The 22,600-nt window shown below is 39.5% G+C and overlaps 1 protein-coding gene across 7 annotated transcripts in view; it reads right to left on the bottom strand.

Annotated features, from left to right (window-relative positions):
• The window catches only part of PKD2L2 (polycystin 2 like 2, transient receptor potential cation channel), a 46,092-nt gene that overhangs the window by 18,773 nt on the left and 4,719 nt on the right, over positions 1–22,600 (bottom strand). For 5 of the 7 annotated variants that reach the window (XM_009209166.4, XM_017959914.3, XM_009209169.2 and 2 more), the window contains exons 4-8: positions 21,708–21,964; positions 16,332–16,553; positions 9,770–9,998; positions 8,293–8,463; positions 7,267–7,448 (exon numbers count right to left, since the gene is read on the bottom strand). In XM_009209166.4, the coding sequence (XP_009207430.1) occupies positions 7,267–7,448; positions 8,293–8,463; positions 9,770–9,998; positions 16,332–16,553; positions 21,708–21,964 (1,061 nt within the window). The remainder of the gene's footprint in view (positions 1–7,266; positions 7,449–8,292; positions 8,464–9,769; positions 9,999–16,331; positions 16,554–21,707; positions 21,965–22,600) is intronic. The other 2 variants (XM_003900149.5, XM_009209173.4) reach the window with 1 other exon arrangement.

Genomic DNA, 22,600 nt, shown 5'->3' with positions numbered 1-22,600 from the left:
TTAAAGTACCTCAATAGCCGAATAGGTAATGTAGGACATGACTGCTTTAATGAATGTGAACTCAGTGTTCATCTATAACTTTTTTTTTTTTTTTTTTTTTTGAGACAGTCAAACTCTTACCACCCAGGCTGGAGTGCAGTGGTGCTATCTCGGCTCACTGCAACTTCTGTCTCCCAGGTTCAGGCGATTCTCCTGCCTCAGCCTCCCAAGTAGCTGGGATTACAGGCGTGCATCACCGTGCCCGGCTACTTTTTTTGTATTTTTAGTAGAGACAGTCTCACCATGTTGGCCAGGCTGATCTCAAACTCCTGGCCTTAAGTGATCCGCCCACCTCAGCCTCCCAAAGTGCTGGGATTACAGGCATGAGCCACCGCACCCAGCCCACTTGTAACATTTGAACCTGAGATACCTGTTTACTAACTGGTTTTGGCAGTGGCCTTCTTGGCCGGCTATGCCTGTGCCCTTCTAAACATTAGAACTTTGAATTTGTTCAAGTGATTTTTCAACTTGTAGAAGGTTTAGACCCAAGAGCCCTAAACTTTCTAATGTCAGTGAAGTGAATTTTTGTCTTAACCAACTCTTAAATTCTGATAAAATAGGGATGCCAACAATATGTCACTTGCTAGTCTCAAACAAGTGCTGATAATAATACTCAACATGATCCTAAGGTTTATTTTACCCTCTTTGATAGCCTGGTTTGATAAGAAATACCACTTAAAGTATTTCAAACCTTCCTTTTTCTAATTTTAAAGATGGAAAATGAAGAAATTAAGACTTTGCGTAGCACAGTAGTAACAAGTAGAATTAGAATTTTCTAACTTGGAAATCTTATTTTCTCATTATTAACTTCCAGTGGTCTCACTAGACATATCAGGAATATCAGTTTAAATTATGTGTGTGTGTTCTTTATTCTATGAGGAAATTTGGAATTTTTTTTTTTTTGAGACGGTGTTTCGCTCTTGTCACCCAGGTTGGAGTGCAGTGGTGGGATCTTGGCTCACTGCAACCTCCATCTCTCCGGTTCGAGCGATTCTCCTGCCTCATCAGCCTCATGAGTAGCTGGGATGACAGGCACGTGTCACCATGCCTGGCTAATTTTTGTATTTTTAGTAGAGATGGGGTTTCACCACGTTGGCCAGGTTGGTCTCAAATTCCTGACCTTAGGTGATCCACCCGCCTTGGGCTCTCAAAGTGCTGGGATTACAGGTGTGTGGAAAGAAATTTTTAATCCTATGTTGATAACTCTGCGTAATTGGTCAGTGAAAAGGAAGAAAGGCTGCTTGTCCCTTATTGCTTTTGCCAGTCACATAAAAGGAGCAAAGAGCTTTAATGAAGGAAGAAAAAGCATTCAAAGAAATGGGCTACATGAAGTCCTAGGACTCAGAGTTATCTGAGATTCCATCCTTGGCACCTAGCTAAGACCTGACCAAATCATACCTAAAGTATTTATCTTGCTTTTAATACTGGTTTATAATGCTTTCCTCCATAAGATAGAGAAAATACTGAATTGGAAGGAAACTAAGTCTCACCACAAATCAAATATTTTTTCTGGCATAGGAGAATAAAAGGTTCTGTTTTAGTGTTTCTGCCATGATCTTACTGTTTTGTAACTTTCTGATGCCCCGCAAACTTTAGATAGAGTTCTTCCTTATTGAATTACCATAACTAAAAGCCTGTTTCATAATAACGTGCCATTTGTCATTAATAAGACTTTCCAGTCTCTCTCTTGGAGTCATTGATTGGGTCACTACAAGAAATTCATCTTTAACTTGAGGGTGTAGCAATTCAAGCTCCCTTTTTGATGTATAGAAAGGTGACTAGATAGTCTTCTCCCTACACACATACACACACACACACACACACACACACACTGTGCAGGCCCTGGACCTTGCCTCTGTCTCCTTCCTGAGAGGTGGCCAGTAACACAGTTTCTCAACTATTTCTTCTGGATCAAAAAAAAAAAAAAAAAAAAAAAAAAAAAGATTCTTGGAAGGTGGAAGAGAACCACAGGAAACTATTTCTCCCCTGTCCCCATCTAGACAATAATTACATGGACAGAATCTGTCAGATGTACTACTTTGGAACTCTAGAGTCTGTTGAAGAAGGCCTGCAACTTCCAGGGAAAAGCTTGGACAGTAAATTGCAGTTAATTTTGGACAATTTCAGCTTTTATCTCAATAGCTATGCATCCCCTACTCATTAGCCTCATAGATGGGATCCATTCACATGTTTGTGAAGCAGCTTGCATGTAGCTTATGGGAGCCATGTGGGGAATAAATACCATGTCTTTCAATAATTGGGGATCTGTGTGGTGACTGCTGATTGCTGCTTCTGATCGTGGAGATGCAGGCACTGAGGTGGGCAGCCATTGTTGCATCTCCATTGTTGCAAGACCATCCTTCAGCTGAAGCAATGTCCTTGGGATTTAAAGGGCTGTTATCCTTCCCCTACCTCTCACTTTATTCTTCTCTTTTCCTTTTTTGGGATCCAGACATTAAAGACTAGGACATTCAGAACCAACTCCATATCAGGGGAAAGTTAGGAAGTCATTGTGCATTCCCAGGGAAGGGCATAGGCTGAGGAAAAACCTGAGAAGACCTTAAGTGTGCAACTCAGGGTGATCCTTGGCATGGAGCCAGACTATAAAACTAAAAAATAAGAACAAAAAATGGCAAACCGTGGGGAAGGGGAAGAATCTGATTTTCAAAGTAACATTATTAGATTCAAATGTCTGGTTTGAATTTTTATTATTTTTTATTTTTTGTACAGACATAGTCTCCCTTAGTTTCCCAGGCTGGTCTCAAACTGCTGGGCCCAAGTGATCCACTTGCCTTGGCCTCCCAAAGTGCTAGGAGGTTCCCAAAGTGCAATGGCTCCAAAATGTGAGCCACCACACCCAGCTTGGCTTGAATTTTTTAAAAATCACAAAATCACAAGACATACAAAGTTTGAATCTAAAAATTCACCAAAAAATCACTAGATACACAAACAGGGAAATATGAGCCATTCAGTGGAAAAAACAAAACCAAAACCAAAAAAAACGCAAGCTAGTAGATACTGTCTCTGAGAAAGACCAGATGATGGCCTACTAGACAAATACTTTAAAATAACTGTCTTAAAGATGCTGAAAGAACTAAAGGAAAGCATGGATGAAATCAAGAAAATGTAAACAAAATGGAAATATCAATAAAGTGAAAACCTAAAAAGAAACAATTCCAAGATGGAAAAATAATAACCAAAATGAGAAATTTACTAAAGGGATTCAAAGGAAGATTTGAGCAGGCAGAAAAAAGAATCAATGAACTTGAAGATAGGATAATTTACATTATTGAGTCTGAGAAACAGAAAAAAGAAGAAAAGTGAACAGGGCTAGGTGGCTAACGCTTGTAATCCCAGCACTTTGGGAGGCCAAGACAGGTGGATCACCTGAGGGCGGGAGTTCCAGACCAGCCTGGCCAACATGGTGAAACCCTGTCTCCACTAAAAAAACACAAAAATGAAGGCCAGGAGTTCGAGACCAGCCTGACCAACATGGAGAAACCCCGTCTCTACTGAAAATACAAAACTAGCCAGGCATGGTGGTGCATGCCTGTAATCCCAGCTACTCGGGAGGCTGAGCCAGAAGAATCACTTGAACCTGGGAGGCGGAGGTTACAGTGAGCTGAGATCATACCACTGTGCTCCAGCCTGGGCAACAAGAACAAACTCCATCTCAAAAAAAAAAAAAAAAAGAAAAGAAAGAAAGAAAATAATCCAATTTAAAAATGGACAAAGGACCTCAATAGACATTTCTCAAAATAAGACACAGAAATGGTCAACAGATATATGAAAAAATGGTCAACATCACTAATCAGGAAAATGCAAATTAGGCCAGGCACAGTGGCTCACACCTGTAATCCCAGCACTTTGGGAGACTGAGGCAGGTGGATCACTTGAGGTCAGGAGTTCGAGACCAACCTAGCTAACATGGTGAAACCCCATCTCCACTAAAAATACAAAAAGTAGCCAGGCGTGGTGGTGCATGCCTGTAATGCCACCTACTCGGGAGGCTGAGGTGGGAGAATCACTTGAACCCAGGAAGAGGAGGTTACAGTGAACCGAGATCATGCCACTGCATTCCGGCCTGGGCAACAGAGCAAGACTCCACAAAAAAAACGAAACAAAATGAGCTATCACCTCGCCACTGCACTCCAGCCTGGGCAACAGAGCAAGACTCCATCTCAAAAAAACAAAACAAAATGAGCTATCACCTCACATCTGTTAGAATGGCTCTTATCAAAAAGGTAACAAGTGTTATCGAGGATGGAGACAAAACGAAAACTTCATACACTGTTGGTGGGAATGTAAAATGGTACAGCCACTATGCCAAACAGTATTGATATTCCTCAGAAAATTAAAAATAGGACTAACATATGATCCAGCAATCCACTTCTTGGTATATGTATCTACAGGAAATAAAATCAGTATGTGAAAGAAATATCTGCCCTCCCATGTTCACTGCAGCATTGTTTAGCCGAGATAGGGAATCAACCTACGTGTCTATTAATGGTTAAATGGATAAAGAAAATATGGCATATATAAAAAATGGAACACTATTCAATCTTTGAAAAGGAGGAAATACTGTCATTTGTGACAAGGATGAAATTGGAGGACCATCATATTAAGTGAAATAAGCAAGGCACAGAAGGACAAATACTGCATGATCTCACTTACATGTGGAGTCTGAAAAAATTGAAGTCATAGACGCGAAGGGCAGAACGGCAATTGCCAGGGGTTGGAGAGGTGGAGTTCAAGGGAAATTGAGAGATGTATGTCAATGGGTGTAACATTTCAGTTAGACAGAATAATAAGTTCTGGAGATCTACTGTATAGCATGGTGACTATAGTTAATAATGTATACTTGAAAATTGCTAAGAAAGTAGATCTTAAATGTTCTTACCACAAAAAATGATAAATATGAGAGGTGATGGATATGTTAAACATAGCCTGATTTAATCATTTCACAATGTGTACATATTTCAAAACATCACACCTATAGCATAAATATATATAATTTTAATTATACCTTAATAAGTCTGGAGGGGGAAATAGATCATGTGATCCAGCAATTCCACTTCTGGGTATATAACCAAAGGAACTGAAATATCCATCCAACTGAAAGGATATTTATACATCCATGTTCACAGCACTGTTATTCACAATAGCTAAAATGTGGAACCAACCCAAATGTGTATTGACAGATGAATGAATAGGCAAAATGTGGAATATACATATAATAGAATATTATTCAGCCTTTTTAAGGAAGGAAATTCTGACTACATGCTACAACATGGATGAAACTTAAGGGCATTTATGCTAATGAAGTAATCCAGTCACAAAAAGACAAATAATATATGATTCCACTTATATGTTGTACCTAGAGTAATCAAAATCATAGCAACAAAAAGTAGAATGGTGGCTGACAGGGGCCGGGGAAGGGGAAAATAGGGAGTTATTGTTTTAATTGGTATAGAGTTTTTGTTTTCCAAGATGAAGAGATTTGGAGATAGATGGGGGTGATGGTTGCACAATATGAATGTGCTTAATATCACTGAACTGTACACTTAGAAGTGGTTTAAATGGTAAATTTTATGTTATATATATTTTATCACCATAAAATTTTTGAAAAAAGAGCTTAAAAATGCCTTCAGGGCAAATAGCTTTGGGTGCTGGGCTTACTTCTCTGGGTTGTGGCCTTCTGACTTTGACCCAGTTATTACTCACTTTCTTATTAATTTCTCATTGTTTTTTATGTCATCCAGCTTTAAAATTGTCCTCAAGAGGAGATTGATCTGAATAGCCTAACACATCATTACCAAAAACAGACATCCTCTCGTTAACCCATTCCAAAGTTCTCTACCTGTTCTGTGCTTTATACTTTCCTTTCCTCTTCACTACCCACGGTAAGACAAATTTCCTAGGCTCTGTAAATTATTACATCTGTATTAAATGCCAATTATTACCAAGTTTTATTATTATTTTTATTATTTTAGAGATGGGATCTCCCTCTGTTGCCCATGCTGGAGTGCAGTGGCACGATCATAGCTCACTGTGACCTCAAACTCCCAGGCTCAAGTGATCCTCCTGCCTCAGCCTCCTGAGTAGGTAGGAATACAAGCATATGCCACCACATCCAGCTAGTTGTTTTTTATTTTTTGTAGAAACGGAGTCTTGCTGTGTTGCCCAGGTTGGTCTTGAACTCCTGGCCTCAGTGATTCTCCCATCTTGGCTTCCCTAATGCTGGGATTCTAGGTGCCATGGGGCCCAGCCTCAAGCTATTTTAAAAATACATGTTTGGCAGATTAGCAAAGGACGATCAGGTCAATATCAATAAAAATATTAAGATGGAGCCCTCTAAAAAAAACACTTAAGATTTCTTTTGGCTGGGTGTGGTGGCTCACATCTGTAATCCCAGTGCTTTTGAGATGCCGAGGCAAGAGGATTGCTTGAACTCAGGAGTTCAAGACCAGCCTGGGCAACATGGCTAAACCTTGTCTCTCCAAAATACAAAAATTGGCTGGATGTGGTGGCACACCCAGCTACTTAGGAGGCTGAGGTGGGAGGATTGCTTGAGCCCAGGAGTTTCAGGATGCAATGAGCAGTGATAACGCCATTGTATGCCAGCCTAGGTGACAGAGTGGAGACCCTGTCCAAAAAACAAAATACCAAGAGAATAAATACTATAGAGACATGGGGGACAATTTCCATTATTTTAGGTAAAATTATCACTTCCAATGAAAAATTATTTTTCTAACTTGACCTAGTAACACCTTAAAAATGGACACCATCACCCATTTGGCTCCTTCAATGCCAAACCCTAATTTGAATGTGATAGATATTTAGCCATCAATGAAAATATCAGCCAGGCTGGTGGCTCATGCCTGTAATCCCAGCATTTTGGGAGGCCGAGGCAGGAGGTTCACTTGAACCCAGAAGTTTAAAACCACCCTGAGCAACATGGTGAGACTCCCTCTCTACAAAAAATAATAAAAATGTAATCAATCAGGTGTGGTGGTGCACACCTGTAGTCCTAGCTACTTCGGAGGCTGAGGATAGCTTGAGTCCAGAAGTTTGAGGCTGCAGTGAGCTAAAAAAAAAAAAAAAAAAAAATCAAACTAACCTTAAATATATTAAAGCTTATATTACTACTTATCATAGAGGTTAGACCTTTCCATTTTTTTGTAAGAAAATATAGAAGATATAATTACACTTATACTAAGAGCTTACATGGAATTCTGAAAAGTAGAAAAGTCATCAACTTGTGATCCAAAAATAAGAAATCCTAACTGGGCGTAAGCAAAGAATATTATAAAAAACATGATGGCAAATCCTACTATGTCTTTAATACAACGGGACAAGGTTGATGACAGCTGAGACATTGTCTTGTTAAAGCTTATGAATTTGAATATCTGAAAAAGAACAAAGTTAATTGAAATAGGAGAATATCAAAGATGAAATTACTTAGAATAAATTAATTTCAGAAGAATTCTGCTTCGAATTAAAGGAGATATTTAATGATAATCACGGGTGTTTGAGGATTTGCCAGCAATCATTACAAGGCCAAACTTCTGGGGTCTTTTTTGTTTTCTTGAGATGGAGTCTCACTCTGTCACCCAGGCTGGCGTGCTGTGGCGCGATCTCGGTTCACTGCAACCTCCGCCCCCTTGGTTCAAGCGATTCTCCTGCCTCAGCCTCCCTAGTAGCTGGGATTACAGGCATGTGCCACCACACCCGGCTAATATTTTTTATATTTTTAGTAGAGAGGATTTCACCATGTTGGCCATGCTGGTCTCAATCTCCTGAGCTCAGGTGATCCACCCACCTCGGCCTCCCAAAGTCCTGGGATTACAGGCATGAGCCACCACGTCTGGCCAACTTTTTTTTTTCTGTCATCCAGGCTGCAGTGTAGTGGGGGATTACAGCTCTCTGTAACCTCCACCTCAAGGGCTCAAGGGATCCTTTCACCTCAGCCTCCAGAGTAGCTGGGACTACAGGTGTGCACCACCACACCCAGTTAATATTTTTTGGTATCTTTGGATTTCCCAGGCTGGTCTCGAACTCCTGGGGCCAGGAATCTACCCGCCTTGGCCTTCCAAAGTGCTAGGAGTACAGTGTGAGCCACTGTGCCTGGCCCAAACTACTTTTAAAATTACTTAATAGTTGAAAAAATATTTTTCCCCATGACTTTTTAGTTTAATTTTTCATTATGCTATTACACTGTTTGTATTATTTAATATAATAAAATATAAATACCTTTATCCATGCAAAAAAGATGGTAATAGCAATTATATTATTGTAATAAATGTGCCAGCATGCAAGAAAATAGAAATCTGAATATTGTTCAGTACTTTCCAACAGCTCTCCAAGTAAGAGAAAAATTTGTACATTACAGTATGTGTTGAAGGAAACAGCCACAAAACACAACTAAATGGGAAAATAAGAAGGGTTAAGTTAGAGAATATCTCTACCTCTAAATATCTTACAGCCTATGAGGAAACACAAAAAAAGTTCACCAAAAGTTTAACAAAAAGGGAAGGAAAGATACGACATATGCTTTTACATAAATGGAAATAACCCTCAACTTATGCAAGTTTAAGGTAGCACTAATTATTATAAAGTTGAAAACTATTAATTGCTTGGCCATCCTAACCTATCTAAATCTTTATTTCTTTGAGTCATAAAGCACAAATGTATAAAATGATTATGTAACTCTGAGGCCATAAGGATTTCTGCTCTACATAATACTTAAAAGCTAAACATTTTCTACTGTGTAATACTACAAGAAAACAATTTATAGTTACAAAAAAATAAAACCTTCTGGAACCTTTTAACAACCCTTTAAAAGAGGATTTCAGAACCAGGCTGTTTTAGCTATCAGAGCTTTATAACTGACATGAACATTTTCCTTTGACTATTCTTGCCTGAAATGCTCAGATAAACATTTAATGTTATGTCCTTTGTAAGATATTAGTGGAGTTACCAGAGAGGTAGGTGGCATACTTTCTGACTCTCAGAAACTTTCAATCTGGTTTTGGGAAACAAGGCTTAAATACTTGATTGGCTATAATTAAGGGCCAATAAGGGTGAAAGATCAAATTGTATAAGCTAGAAACATTGGTTCTTTGTTCATGAGACCAAGCCCTTTAACATTTGTCTCGGCCTGCCTAAATCTCTGTTTATTTCAGTACATTTCATTGACTAGAACTGATGGTCTTTGGTGTTTCTTTCAGGGACTATTTCTCCAAACCTGATGCCCTCTGGACCCACAAGGTCCCCTCTGGCTGCTCACCCCTGTCAGTATTCTGCCTAGCCTTGTCTTTTGTCTATGTTTTCAAGATTTATTATGAGGAAAAAACCAGATTTGGCAACACAGATTAAACAGCCTTGCCCCCAAAGACCCGTGACTGGTGAAACTCAAGGCCCTGAAAGTAATACATTTTTTGAGTGGGGGTAGGGAGACCTACTGTGCACATTAAAGCGTAATATTTCTGGAATCACCTTTCCCTGTAGGTTTACGCTGACCCTCCCAAAGACCAAATCAGAAGAAAATAGATCTCTCCCTTTTGGAGGCACACCATTAATAGTACTATTCCTAGTTCATTTTATGTTTGATACTTGTAATTTTCAAAATAAGTCCTGGATGGAATAGAAGATTCTGTCTTTTTACACCTCCTTCATTGGTAGGTTCAGATGTGATCCCCTTCAACCATGCGCATGAATATATACTCACCAGCAAAAGTAGCAATTCTAGCCAGTTCCAAATACTTTTGAAATAGGCAGACTTAAATTCTTTTATTTTTTTGACTTCTTGTGTTGTGAAGACAAAAAGAAAAATACAAAATGTGATTTCACAGGAAGCAATAAAATAATCATAGTAGCTAACATATCTGAGGAGCTTCACAGAGTAAAACTGCCATGAAGTAAGTATTCCTCCAGTTGCAGGGAATTCTGCCACCAATCTGTAAAATCAGGTTTGCGAAAGCAAATGTTCATTTCAAGCATTTACATTTCAGTACGTAATGTGAAATTTTCAATCAATGATTATGTATGCTTTAATGATAATCAGTTTTTTTTTTTATATAAAGTATGTTTCCTTGGGGAAATGGGTTCAATTTAAACATCTTCTAGATTTACTTATTTCATAGTGGCTCCACTTTTTCTATACCTGAATATTCACAGTGGTCAAAGACCAATGTAAATGAGAAAGCAAGTTGTGATTTTTTTTTTCAGACATTCATTCTATTTTGTGTTCAGCTTGCTTGTTCATCACTGGGAATATAATTTATGTCCATAGGAGAATGATATGTTCAAGAAAATGCTATACCATTAGTTACTGTTATTAGTTAGAACTTTTCCCCAATATACATAATTTTTGAATACTTCAGAGGGAGGACATACATTCTCCCTCTTTAGATTATCAGAAATGCTTGCTTCTAAATGTCAAGGTCACATATTCTACTAAAGCAATGTTTTCTGTTGGATGCTGGATACAAAAATCTATATGCAGACAGAAGTATAAAAATTAAATCCAACACTACATATAAAAAGATTTTGAGGTTCTCTGGTGTTCGCCACAACTTCTGATAATTAAGAATTGGTGGTAATTTAAGGAACCAGCATTTCTATCACAATATTATAATTTAATTATTCCTACTAAAGATTTTAGCAAATGTCATTGGTACTCTTATAAGGTGCTCCCAAAACAACAAAAACAAAACCTCAGTTAACAAATCAAACTTACATCTTACACATACTAGGTAGTGAGTGAAGTGAACTAAACTCAATATTATGATCTGAAGTGCAGACTAATCAAAAAGGAACAATAATATTCTGTTTAATTTGCCTGATAATTGTACAAAAATGAAAATAAACAGATAAGGTATAAGTAATATGCATCTACACAACTACTGATTAGACACTCCAGTTAACAGTTTCAAAGTCTGCTGAAGTTTCTAAAAAATAACGTTTTCAAAGGTAACAGAGTAAGTGTAAAACTTTCAGAGAGGAAATCTGGACTTAATCTGATATTACAAGGGCTTCTTCATATGTCTTAAAGCCAGTTACCGCAATGCTTCCATTCTTGTTTAGGACATAAAAATAATTTGTATTCTTCACTTTATCCTGATCAGGACTGTTGGAAAGGGTGAATGAAGTTGGTAAAAAGCTCTGATTCTCTGAGAGAAAAGAACTTTAAAATAAAAGGTAAAACATCCATTGGCTGCTTCAGGCAGTTCATTTGTTTTATTCATTTTTACATATTTTAAAGGCCATGGTGTGTTTCACTCTCCCTGTTGCACGGGGAGCAAAATCTCCTAAACTCCAATTCCATAGTCCATTCAGGAAAAAATGTTAAGACTTATGAGATAAAAGTGGCTCACTGATATTCAATTTTTTTTAACTTTTATTTTAGGTTCAGGGGTGCATGTGCAGGTTTGTTATATAGGTAAACTTGTGACTTGGGGGTTTGGTGTACAGATTATTTTTTCACCTGGGTACTAAGCATACTTCCTGACAGTTTGTTTCTGAGCCTCCTCCTTCCCACCCTCCTCCATCAAGTAGGCCCCAGTGTCTGTTGTTCCCCCTTTTCTGTCCATGTGTTCTCATTATTGAGTTCCCACTTATGAGAACATGTAGCTTTTGGTTTTCTGTTCCTGTGTGGGTTTGCTAAGGATGATGGCCTCCAGCTCCATCCATTTCCCTGCAAAGGATATGATCTCATTCTTTTTATTGCATAGTATTACATGGTGTATAGTAGATACTGTTGTTTGCCTCTCTAGCAGTCATTATCCCATTTTTTCTAACAGAATCTTAATTGTATTCAGTCTTCCACCCATCCCAGATCACTTAGGGGAAGCTGATTAAATCCCCAGGCAGATCCAGTCATGGTAATCCTTTACTAAGTGTTTGATTCTAGAGCAAATCCTTTTCTAGTGCTTGATTCTGACTCCCATATTGTTCGAAGATCAACTATACATTGAATTTAAAAAACATCCGAAGCCCTCACATCTGAACCCACAAATGAAGGAGGTATAAACCCTTATTAGGGTTTTGTTCATGCTTGTGCTGAGATTAAAATCCCAAGGTTTAAAATAAAAATAATGTAGGCTGGGCACGGTGGCTCACGTCTGTAATCCCAGCACTTTGGGAGGCCGAGGCGGGTGGATCACCTGAGGTCAGGAGTTCGAAACCAGCCTGGCCAACATGGCAAAACCCTGTCTCTACTAAAAATACAAAAATTAGCTGGATGTGGTGGTGCACGCCTGTAATCCCAGCTACTCAGGAGGCTGAGGCAGTAGAATTGCTTGAACCCAGGAGGCAGAGGTTGCAGTGTGCTGAGATCATGCCACTGTACTGCAGCCTGGGCAACACAGCTAGACTCCATCTCAAAAATAAAATAAAATTAAAAATAAAAAAATGAAAAATGTGGTTCTACTGTCAATATGAAAAAGTAACCACATTGTTTTATTATTTCAAAATTTATTTAGGAACATGGAGATTACATACAATGTTTTATATTGTTTAAGAATATGTAGTCTCACTTCTTGTCTTTCTGCAGCTTCAAAGAGCTATCATTTAGTCTTGATAATTTCCTCTTCTAATCAGATCATTAAAATCTGTTGGTTTCCTTTCAGAATGGCTTCTTTATTAAGTTACTCATTTTTGTCTCAAGAATGAACAATTTAAATTTCAATGAGTAATAGCAGCCAGGATCCCAGAAATATTAGAGCCTGTGGTATATTGCAAAAATAGCTACAGTTCTTCACATCTTTTTGCCTGGCCTGTCACCCAGGAGAGGGTGTACTGCCCCAGCCCTTGATGCTGGACTCGACCATGTGAATTTCTTTGGCCAATGGGATGTTAACAAATATGATGCAAGCAGAAACTTGAAATGAGTTTATACATTAGAACTTGCTCTTTGGGACCTCTACAATTGCCATGAAAAAGACATGCCTGGGCTAACTTGGACCCAGGAGAAGGATGAGATACATGTAGAGCAGAACCAACTCAAAGAGACATGTGTGGGTCCTGCCAAATAGCAGCTATATTGGCAAGCCTAACAGAGATCAGTCAAGCCCAGCTGGATCAATTGAACTCTAAACACATGAGAAATATTTATCGTAAGCCACTACACTTGGAGGTGGTTTGTTCCCTAGGAAAAGCTAGATACAAGACCTAACTTGGGCCTCAGCTCTCTACCTCTGAATCATTTAGGAGGCTTTTGGTTGTAACCAAAAACCTCATCTTAAATTGGTTTAAACAATAAAGAAATTTATTTCTGTCACACAGCAGCAGTTTCAGAGATAACAGCAGACACCATTTGTGGTAAGTTCACAGATCTAGCTCCATTACTTTGAGATGGCTTCAGTTTTGCTCTCCTTTGTGTTAGCTAAGTATCTTACGCTTCCCCAAGATGATTGTGTACAAGCAGCAACTGTGATTATATGTCATTGATGTCAGTAAAGAGATAGCACCAACCAAAGAGAAAAAAAAAGTTATTCCCGTTAGTCTAATTGGGTTACCTTAGGTCACCTCCCTAACATGGACCATGCTAATTGATTTATGCCAGGCCAAGCTCACTACACTCCAGCCTGGGCGACAGAGTGAGACTCAGACTTTAAAAAAAACCATAAGGAAGAGAAAATATATTTACTATTCACTAAGTGGGTCTTCATAATGATCTTTATCCTAGTGGCCTTCATACTGAGTAGGCTGAGGAGGAGGAGGGGAAGAGGAAGGGAGGGGCTTGCTGTCTCAGGGGTGGCAGAGCGGAAGAGGTGGAGGAGTGCATTCAGTGAAACTTTACAAATTTTACATAATAATTTTTCTCTGACATTTTTTTCATTTTTCTAAAAATGTTTCTACACAGTACCAGTCCTTCAACCCTTTGCTTTAGTTTCTGCGCCTATACCATCGAAGGGTCCATGTCATAAAAGAAGTCAAAAGCAGTCTTGAATAATCGGAACCCTTCTCCAGATGTCTAATGTCCATTTATTTTCTGTTCTGTTTCTATGTTTTCCTTCTCATCATTTGGCACTGATTTGGAAGCACCCATCTCCATCAAGGACTCTTCTGTTAATTCCTCTGGTGTGGTGTCCATTAGCTCTTGATTTCTCCAAAATCAGTATCCTGAAACCCTTCACCCTCCCACTTTTTTTTTTTTTTGCCACATCTACATCTCTTTCATGATTTCTTTGATTGACTCTGTCATAAATCCTGTGAAGTCATGCACATCTGAACAGTTTTCTCCAGCGGGTATTTATTGTTTCAGGTTTGATAGCTTCACAGTTTTTAATAATGATGGCATCTTCAATAATGCAATCCTTCCACACTTTCATGATGTTCTCTCTGTTGGGGTTCTCTTCCGTAGTATCGACAATCCTTTCTAAAGAGTACTGTGTGTTATGAGCCTTAAAAGTCCTCATGATCCCCTGATCTAGAGGCTGAATTAGAGACGTTGTGTTTGGGGGTAAGTAAACCACTGGAAAAAGCATCAATGGAACCATTCTAGAAAAAGAGTTCTAATTGTCCAGGCCTTCTTGTTGTACAACCAAAAGACTGGAAGCTGGTGTTTTATCTTTTCCCTTCAAGGTTAGGGGGTTAGCAGTTTTATAGATAAGGGTAGTCCAGATGATAAACCTGACTTCATTTGCACAAAACAGTAGAGTTAGCCTGTTTCTTCCTGCCTTAAATCCTTGTGCTTGCTTCTCTTCCTTATTAATAAATGTTCTTTATGGCATTTTTTTTTTCCAGAATACGGCACTATTGTCTGCATTAAAAACCTGTTCAGGCAGATATCCTTTCTCCTCAATGATTTTCATAATGACGTCTGCTATGTTGTCTGCTGCCACTTGGTTGGCAAAAGCTACTTCTGCTATCTTGACATTTTTGAAAGTGAAACCTCTTTCTAAAAGTATCAAACCAACCATTGCTGGCATTAAATTCTCAACTTTAGATCCTTTACTTTTCTTTTCTTTCTTTCTTTCTTTTTTTTTTTTTGAAACGGAGTTTTGCTCTTGTTACCCAGGCTGAAGTGCAATGACACAATCTCGGCTCACCACAACCTCCGCCTCCCAGGTTCAAGTGATTCTCCTGGCTCAGGCTCCTGAGTAGCTGGGATTACAGGCTGTGCCACCACGCCCGGCTGATTTTGTATTTTTAGTACAGACGGGGTTTCTCCATGTTGGTAAGGCTGATCTCAAACTCCTGACCTCAGGTGATTTGCCCACCTCGGCCTCCCAAAGTGCTGGGATTACAGGCGTGAGACACTGCGCCTGGCTGACTTTGCTTTTCTTAAATCATTTAGCATCTAAAGGTATGCCTTTCTTATAGCAATCCTGCATTCCCACAGAAGCTGCATTTTCAATGAGATAAAAAGGTATTTTGCAAAAAGGGCAAGGTTTCCACACCTGCCGGCATAGCTGCAGTGATGGCTTCATGAATTTCCTTTCCTTCCCCCTGCTTCCAGGGCAATGGTCCTTAGTCTCTGGATTCACTTATCTTGAAACGGTGGGCAACTGCAGCTGCAGACGTCAATTTATGATACATACCAAGTAATTCAATTTTATCTTGTAACGTCATGACATTTCTCTACTTTGTGGGAGCACCCCCAGTATCACTAGTGGCATTTTGTATGGGTCCCATGGTGTTATTAAAGGTTTATGTATTGCACTAAATACGATAAAAAACACATGAGAACTATGAGAGATCACTTTTTTTTACTGAGATACACAATTTATTGGAGAGACAAACTGCTTAAGTGAAGATGGTGAGCATCACATGACACTTTAAATGGATACAGCACTAGAGTTCACTGCAATAGCAACAGGAGATGGCTATGAAATTCTTACACTAGTGCAGTGTGTAGTCTAATTTTATGCAGTTATGATATAGTACTGCATCTTTTGTTTACATTTTTCTTGACTGCAAATGGTGCCACATGTTTATGTGCATAAGTTTTGGCAAATTTTAACTTCTTATAATAGATTTGTGTATACTGTGTGATAGTAAACAATAAAATAGATGAGTATCTACAGGTATTTCATGCATTCACGACATGCCTAACTTCTTCTTAATTTTTTTTTTCAGTATTTCTAGGTGACATGGTTGGTTTGGGAGTTTTTTCAAATTGTCACAAAGGTCCAAAAATTTTCCAATATATTTACTGAAAAAAATCCATATCTAAGTGGACCTGTACAGTTCAAACTCATGTTGTTCAAGGGTCAACTGTACTAATAAAGAAGTTTTGTAGGCCACTGACCACTGTCTATGAAAAAAAGTTTTGAGTCACTCACCTGATAATACAAAATAGATTTACGTTAGCATTATATAAGGAAAAATCAATAAAAATAACTCTAGTCCCTCTTGTGATCCAGCTGTTCAGTCGAAGGTCAATGAACTTGTTTTTGGTTTCAGATTTTGATTTTGATAAAGTGAAAATATATCCTCCATTTCGGTAAACACCAAGAAATCCCCAGTGCCAAGGGGAGTTGGTATTAGAAGTAGAATATCTCCATCTGTTAGACATAAAAAGAATAATGGTGAAATGAGAAAGCCCAACTGAGAAGTATTCTTATAATTTAAATTGATCTTTGGTTCAAAAGTAGTAGTTTTTTGGCTGGGTGCGGTGGCTCACGCCTGTAATCCCAACACTTTGGGAGGCCGAGTAGGCGGATCCCTTGAGCCCAGGAGTTCGAGACCAGCCTGGGCAATGTGGTGAAACCCCATCTCTACAAAAAACACAAAAACTAGCCAGGCATGGTGGCGTGTGCCTGTAGTCCCACCTACTCAGGAGGCTGAGGTAGGAGGATTGTTTGGGCCCGGGAGGTTGAGCTGCAGTGAGCTGTGATCATGCCACTGCACTCCAGCCCAGGCAAAAGAGCCAGACCCTGTCTCAAAACAAAAACAAAAAAACCAAAAACAAACAAAAAAACAAAACAAAAGTAGTACTTTAAAAAAAAGTATTAGTAAATTCATAAGTATCATAGTAATTTTAAAGCAAGACAATGCATTAAGGACTAAAGGATTAAGATTTAATTAAGATTTAATGTAGTTTATACTTTTTAATGCATATGGTGGGCAACACCACTGGACTAGGTGCTATGAGATAATTTTTCAAAAATCCATAATTTTTCAAAAATTTGCTGGGCATAGCAGCACGTGCCTATAGTCCTCGTTACTGAGAGCCCCAGAGTTCAAGGCCGCATTGAGCTATGATTGCACAACTGCACTCCAGCACTCCAGCCTGAGTGACCAAGTGAGACCCTGTCTCAGAAAAAAAAAAAAATCCATCTGTTAGGTGTGGTGGCATATGCCTGTAGTCCCAGCTACCCAGGAGGCTGAGATGAGAGGACTGCTTGAGGCCAGGAGTTTGAGGTTGCAGTGTCGATGATGGTGCCTGTGAATAGTCCCTGCACTGTGGCGTAGGTCACATGGTGAGATCCCCTCTCTAAAAAAACAAAAAAATCCATCTGTTGTCTCACAGAGCTTAGAATTGTCTCAGGGAGCTTAGAATCTAGAAAATGACGACTGTTTTTTTTTCTTTAACATGTTGTTTCTGTTATGAGATATTTAATCTTTGAGTAGGACAAAACTATTAAGAGTTTTGGCTCAGAAATGGGTAAAAAAGGTGTTTCATAACTGTCTTGTAAATGTAAGATATTGTTTATAAATGCTCAATAAAAACTTTGTTACAATGTCCATGTTGTTATGTAGATATTTTAATGAAAGTACATAAAAATCAAAGTAAACTGTGTATAACTAAATTTTGGACTGGGTGCAGTGGCTTACGCCTGTAATCCCAGCACTTTGGGAGGCTGAGGTGGGCGGATCACTTGAGGCCAGGAGTTCGAGACCAGCCTTGCCAACGTGGTGAAACCCCATCTCTACTAAAAACACACAAATTAGCTGGGCTTGGTGGTGCATGCCTGTTATCCCAGCTATTTGGGAGGCTGAGGCACGAGAATCTCTTGAACCCAAGAGGCGGAGGCTGCAGTGAGCCAAGACCGCGCCACTGCACTCCAGTCTGGGTGACAGAGTAAGATTCTGTCTCAAAAATAGAAAAAAAAAATTTTTTTGTTTCTTCTTTTTAATTTGTAACTTAATTACAGGATATCCAAAAATGAAAAGCTTTGATTCCTCATTTCAGTCTCTCTATTCAGTTCCCCCAAAACAGATTTGAAAGGTTATTCAAAGATGCACTGTTTAAACCTGTTCTACTACTAACACCACAGCAGGGAGGGAAAGAGACACCACTAGGAAAAAATACCTATGTTTTAATGAAACTTCCATAGTTGTATTTTTGAGTGTTTTCCACACACGACTATTAAGTGGAAACAGGAAGATCTGTTGCACCAGATCTCTCCTAGCTTCCAATGTTTTGTTTTTAATTAGTGAATTTTACATTTTAGACAAGCAAAATTGATTCTTTTTTCATTGTTGAGGATTAACAGGTATTAATTCACAATTCCAGTAAAGTATAGAGATTATAAAATAAACCTAATTGATAGTGTTAATTTTGGTATTTTATAAAGTATTTGTACTTGTTATGAGAATTTGGAATCTTAAAATACTTAAAAGAGTAGTCTTAGGATTCCAATTAATAATGTGTAAATAATTGCTTTATCTTGTAATTTGGGGTTGAAAGAAAGTAAATAGTACTATAATAGTTAAGAGAGTGGGCTGGGTGTGGTGGCACACACCTGTAATTCCAGCATTTTGGGAGGCCAAGGCAGGCGAATTGCTTGAGCCCAGGAGCTTGAGACCAGCTTGGGCAACATGGTGATATCCCATTTCGGCAGAAAATACAAAAATTATCTGGGTGTGGTGCCATGTGCCTGTAGTCCTAGCTACTTGGGAGGCTGAGGTGGGAGGATTGCTTGAGCCCCAGAGGTTAAGGCTGCAGTGAGCTATGATCTTCACTGCACTCCAGCTTGGGCGACACAGCGAGACCCTGTTTCAAAAATAACAATAATAATTTTTCTTTTTTGTTTTTTTTAAGACAGCATTTTGCTCTTGTTGCCCAGGCTGGAGTGCAATGGCGCAATCTTGGCTCACTGCATCCTCTGCCTCCTGGGTTCAAGTAGTTCTCCTGCCTCAGCCTCCCAAGTAGCTGGGACTACAGGCATGCACCACCATGCCCGGCTAATTTTTTTTTTTGTATTTAGTAGAGACAGGGTTTCACCATGTTGGTCAGGCTTGTCTCGAACTGCTGACCTCAGGTGATCCACCCACGTTGGCCTCCCGAAGTGCTGGGATTACAAGCGTGAGCCACCGCGCCCGGCCATAATAATGTATCATCATACTTATGAATGTATTCGATTTATAAGAATCATACAAGTCCTCAAGAACACTAAAAACTCATACAAAGAAGAAACAAGTTAAAAAAAAAAAAACCCAGCAATAATTAATCCTGGGAGTTCAAGAGAAGTTGTTCAAGAAAGGAAATATAATCATTATTCATATTTATAATATAAACATTGACTAATGATTGAGAATAATTATGATATAACTATATTGAGATGCTAAGAGGAGCAGGAGGAGTGTGTGTAGAGGGGGTAGCATAAGAGAGCTATATGACAGATCGCCTTCCATGATAGAAAAACAATAGAGGCTGGGTGCAGCGGCTCACACCTGTAATCCCAGCTCTTCGGAAGAGCAAGGCGGGAGGATTACTTGAGACCAGGAATTTGAGATCAGCCTGGGTAACGTAGAAAGACCCTGTTTCTACAAAAAATAAAAAAAACTAGTCAGGTGTGGTGGTTTATTCCTGTAGTCCTAGCTGCTACTCAGCAGACTGAGGCAGGAGGATTGCCTGAGTCAGCAGTTTGAAGCTGCAGTGAACTATAATTACACCACTGCACTCCAGCCTGAGCAAGACAGTGAGATCCTGCCCCTAAAGGAAAAAAAAAAAAAAACATAACTGTAAAATCAAGTGTAAGGTAGCAGTATGAGGATGTAACTTAGAAAGAAAAAGTATATACCAGAAGAAACAACTATAAAAGAGCTGAAAGTAGCTGCTTCTGGAGAGTGGAAATTATGAGTAGGAAAGGGTAGACCTTTGTAGATATTCGTATTGCTTTAATAAATATTAAATTATAAAAAATGTTCATTCTCTTCTCCCTATAATTTTTTTTTTGGGGGGGGATGGAGTTTTGTTCTTTCTTGCCCAGGCTGGAGTGTAGTGGCGTGATCTTGGCTCAATGCAACCTCTGCCTCCAGGGTTCAAGCGATTTTCCTGTCTCAGCCTCCCAAGCAACTGGGATTACAGGCGTGTGCCACCATGTCCAGCTAATTTTTGTATTTTTAGTAGAGATGGGGTTTCACCATGTTGGCCAGGCTGGTCTTGAACTCCTGACCTCAGGTGATCCGCCTGCCTCGGCCTTCCAAAGTGCTAGGATTACAGGCGTGAGCCACTGCACCTGGCCTTTTTTTTTTTGAGACTGAGTCTCACATTATCGCCCAGGCCAGAGCGCAGTGGCGTGATCTCGGTTCACCGCAACCTTTGCCTTCTGAGTTCAAGTGATTCTTGTGCCTCGGTCTCCTGAGTAGCTGGGACTATAGGTGTCTGCTACCACACCTGCCTAATTTTTCTATTTTTAGTAGAGACGGGGTTTCGCCATGTTGGCAAGGCTGGTCTCAAACTCCTGACCTCAAATGATCCACCCACCTCAGCCTCTCAAAGTGCTGGGATTACAGGTGTGAGCCAATGATTTTCATAAGGTTCTAAAAGCACAAAGTGTGCGTAGCACTGATACCAGCAGCTTCTGTGTCAAGGTAAGCTAGTGCCAGTGGCACATTTCCTTCTTTTTTTTTTTTAGGGACAAGGTCTCCCTCTGTCCCCCAGGCTGGAGTGCAGTGGTGTGATCATAGCTTGCTGCAGCTTCAACCTCTTGGGCTCAAGTGATCCTCCTGGATCAGCCTCCCAAGTACCTTGGACTTCAGGTAAGCCCCATCACACCTGGCTAATTTTTAAATTTTCTGTAGAGACTGGGTCTCAGTATGTTGCCCAGACTAGTCTTGAACTCCTGCCCTCAAGCAATCCTCCTTCCTCGGCTTCCCAAAGTGCTGTGATTACAGGTGTGAGCCACCAAGTCTGGCCTCACATTTTCAATACAAAGTGTACACATGAGTCTACACCAGCACTAGCCTCAGTCACTTTGAAACACAATGGCCATAGCATCTTTGGCAAGCATCATCAGATGCAGTCCCTGTAGAGCATAACTACCCCATTTTAGTAGGAGCAGCAACAGAAAAAAATCACTGAAGGAAGCCAGAGTAAGAGAGGAGGAAAGTGACAGAGCACAACTAAGACACCCACTAAGGATCCCAGATCGTCTTGGGGATGTGTTGTCGGCATCTAGCCACAGCCAAAAAAGCAGATTAATTGAACATTTTAGAAGCAAAAATTGATGCTTTGCCCTGTGTCCAATATGACTAAGCACTTCATATACCAAAGTCAGAAAAAAGAAACACTTTGCATCCTAAAGTAAACAAAAAATAATAGGTTCACCCTTCCTTTTCTAAACACTGCTATCTCCAAATCTTCCTTTTTTACTACTGTCGAAACAGTCTCCTTACCCTTCCAGGACCCAGCTGGTGTTACTTGGAAGACACACATCTAAAAGATACAATGGTAAATGCTGGAAAAAGTATAATTTTATGCTACTTACTCAGTATTAATTTGAAGGCCAAAATTAGAGAGGTCTTCATTTGCAGAAGTATATTTGCCATAACATTCACTCATCAAAGACTGAAAAGATGAATAGACTTTGCATGTGTTGTTGCGGACTTTTAGTTGACGAACTCTGGGGACTCCTAGAAGTATATTCTCATAGTAGATGCGACTGCTGTTCTTTAAATTATACAGCTGCTGGTTATTGTACCATGAATCCCAGTACAGACCTTCCAAAAGGGGTCCTTCCATAAACTTCATATAGAAAAACAAATGTCATGGGAAAAATATTTTCATGTCTATAGAATCTACATTCATACCATTATGCACAAGAGATTTTGAGTATGAAAATCAAACTATTGATCAAGCTACCATTAATGGTAATGGTAATGCTAATGAAGCTACTGCGGATGGTTAACACTCATTAAGCATGTACTGTGTACTAGGCACTGCTCTAAGCACTTTATAAGCATTAACTCATTGAATCCCGTAGCCCTTCTTCTCTCCTTATACAAGTAAATTAAAATTTTCTTCCAATACATGAGTATCAGAGCTGGTCATAGCCACACATCATGACTTCACTCCAAAGTTGTCTGTACCCCTCCTCCTAACCCTCCTCCCCAGCTCTGGCCATGGTGCCTGCTACTCCTGGCTTTGCCCTTTGCTGATCGTTCTAAGAGATCCCAAGCCCAGGGTTCATTTACTTCCTCCCTTTGTCTTCTCTGTCATTGTCCACATACATGCTTCAGAAAACACAGTAACAAAGTGGCAGGGTGACCTCCACTTCTTTTATTATTGTTTCCTATTTCACCTAGCCTAAACCAACCATCTAGGATCATTTAGCCCTCATCTCACACTTGCCCTCTTTCAGGAAATGACCCTGTCTCCTTG

The sequence above is a fragment of the Papio anubis genome, chromosome 5, assembly GCF_008728515.1.
Source record: "Papio anubis isolate 15944 chromosome 5, Panubis1.0, whole genome shotgun sequence".
NCBI lineage: Eukaryota > Metazoa > Chordata > Mammalia > Primates > Cercopithecidae > Papio > Papio anubis.
This window is presented reverse-complemented; position numbering and strand designations above follow the sequence as displayed.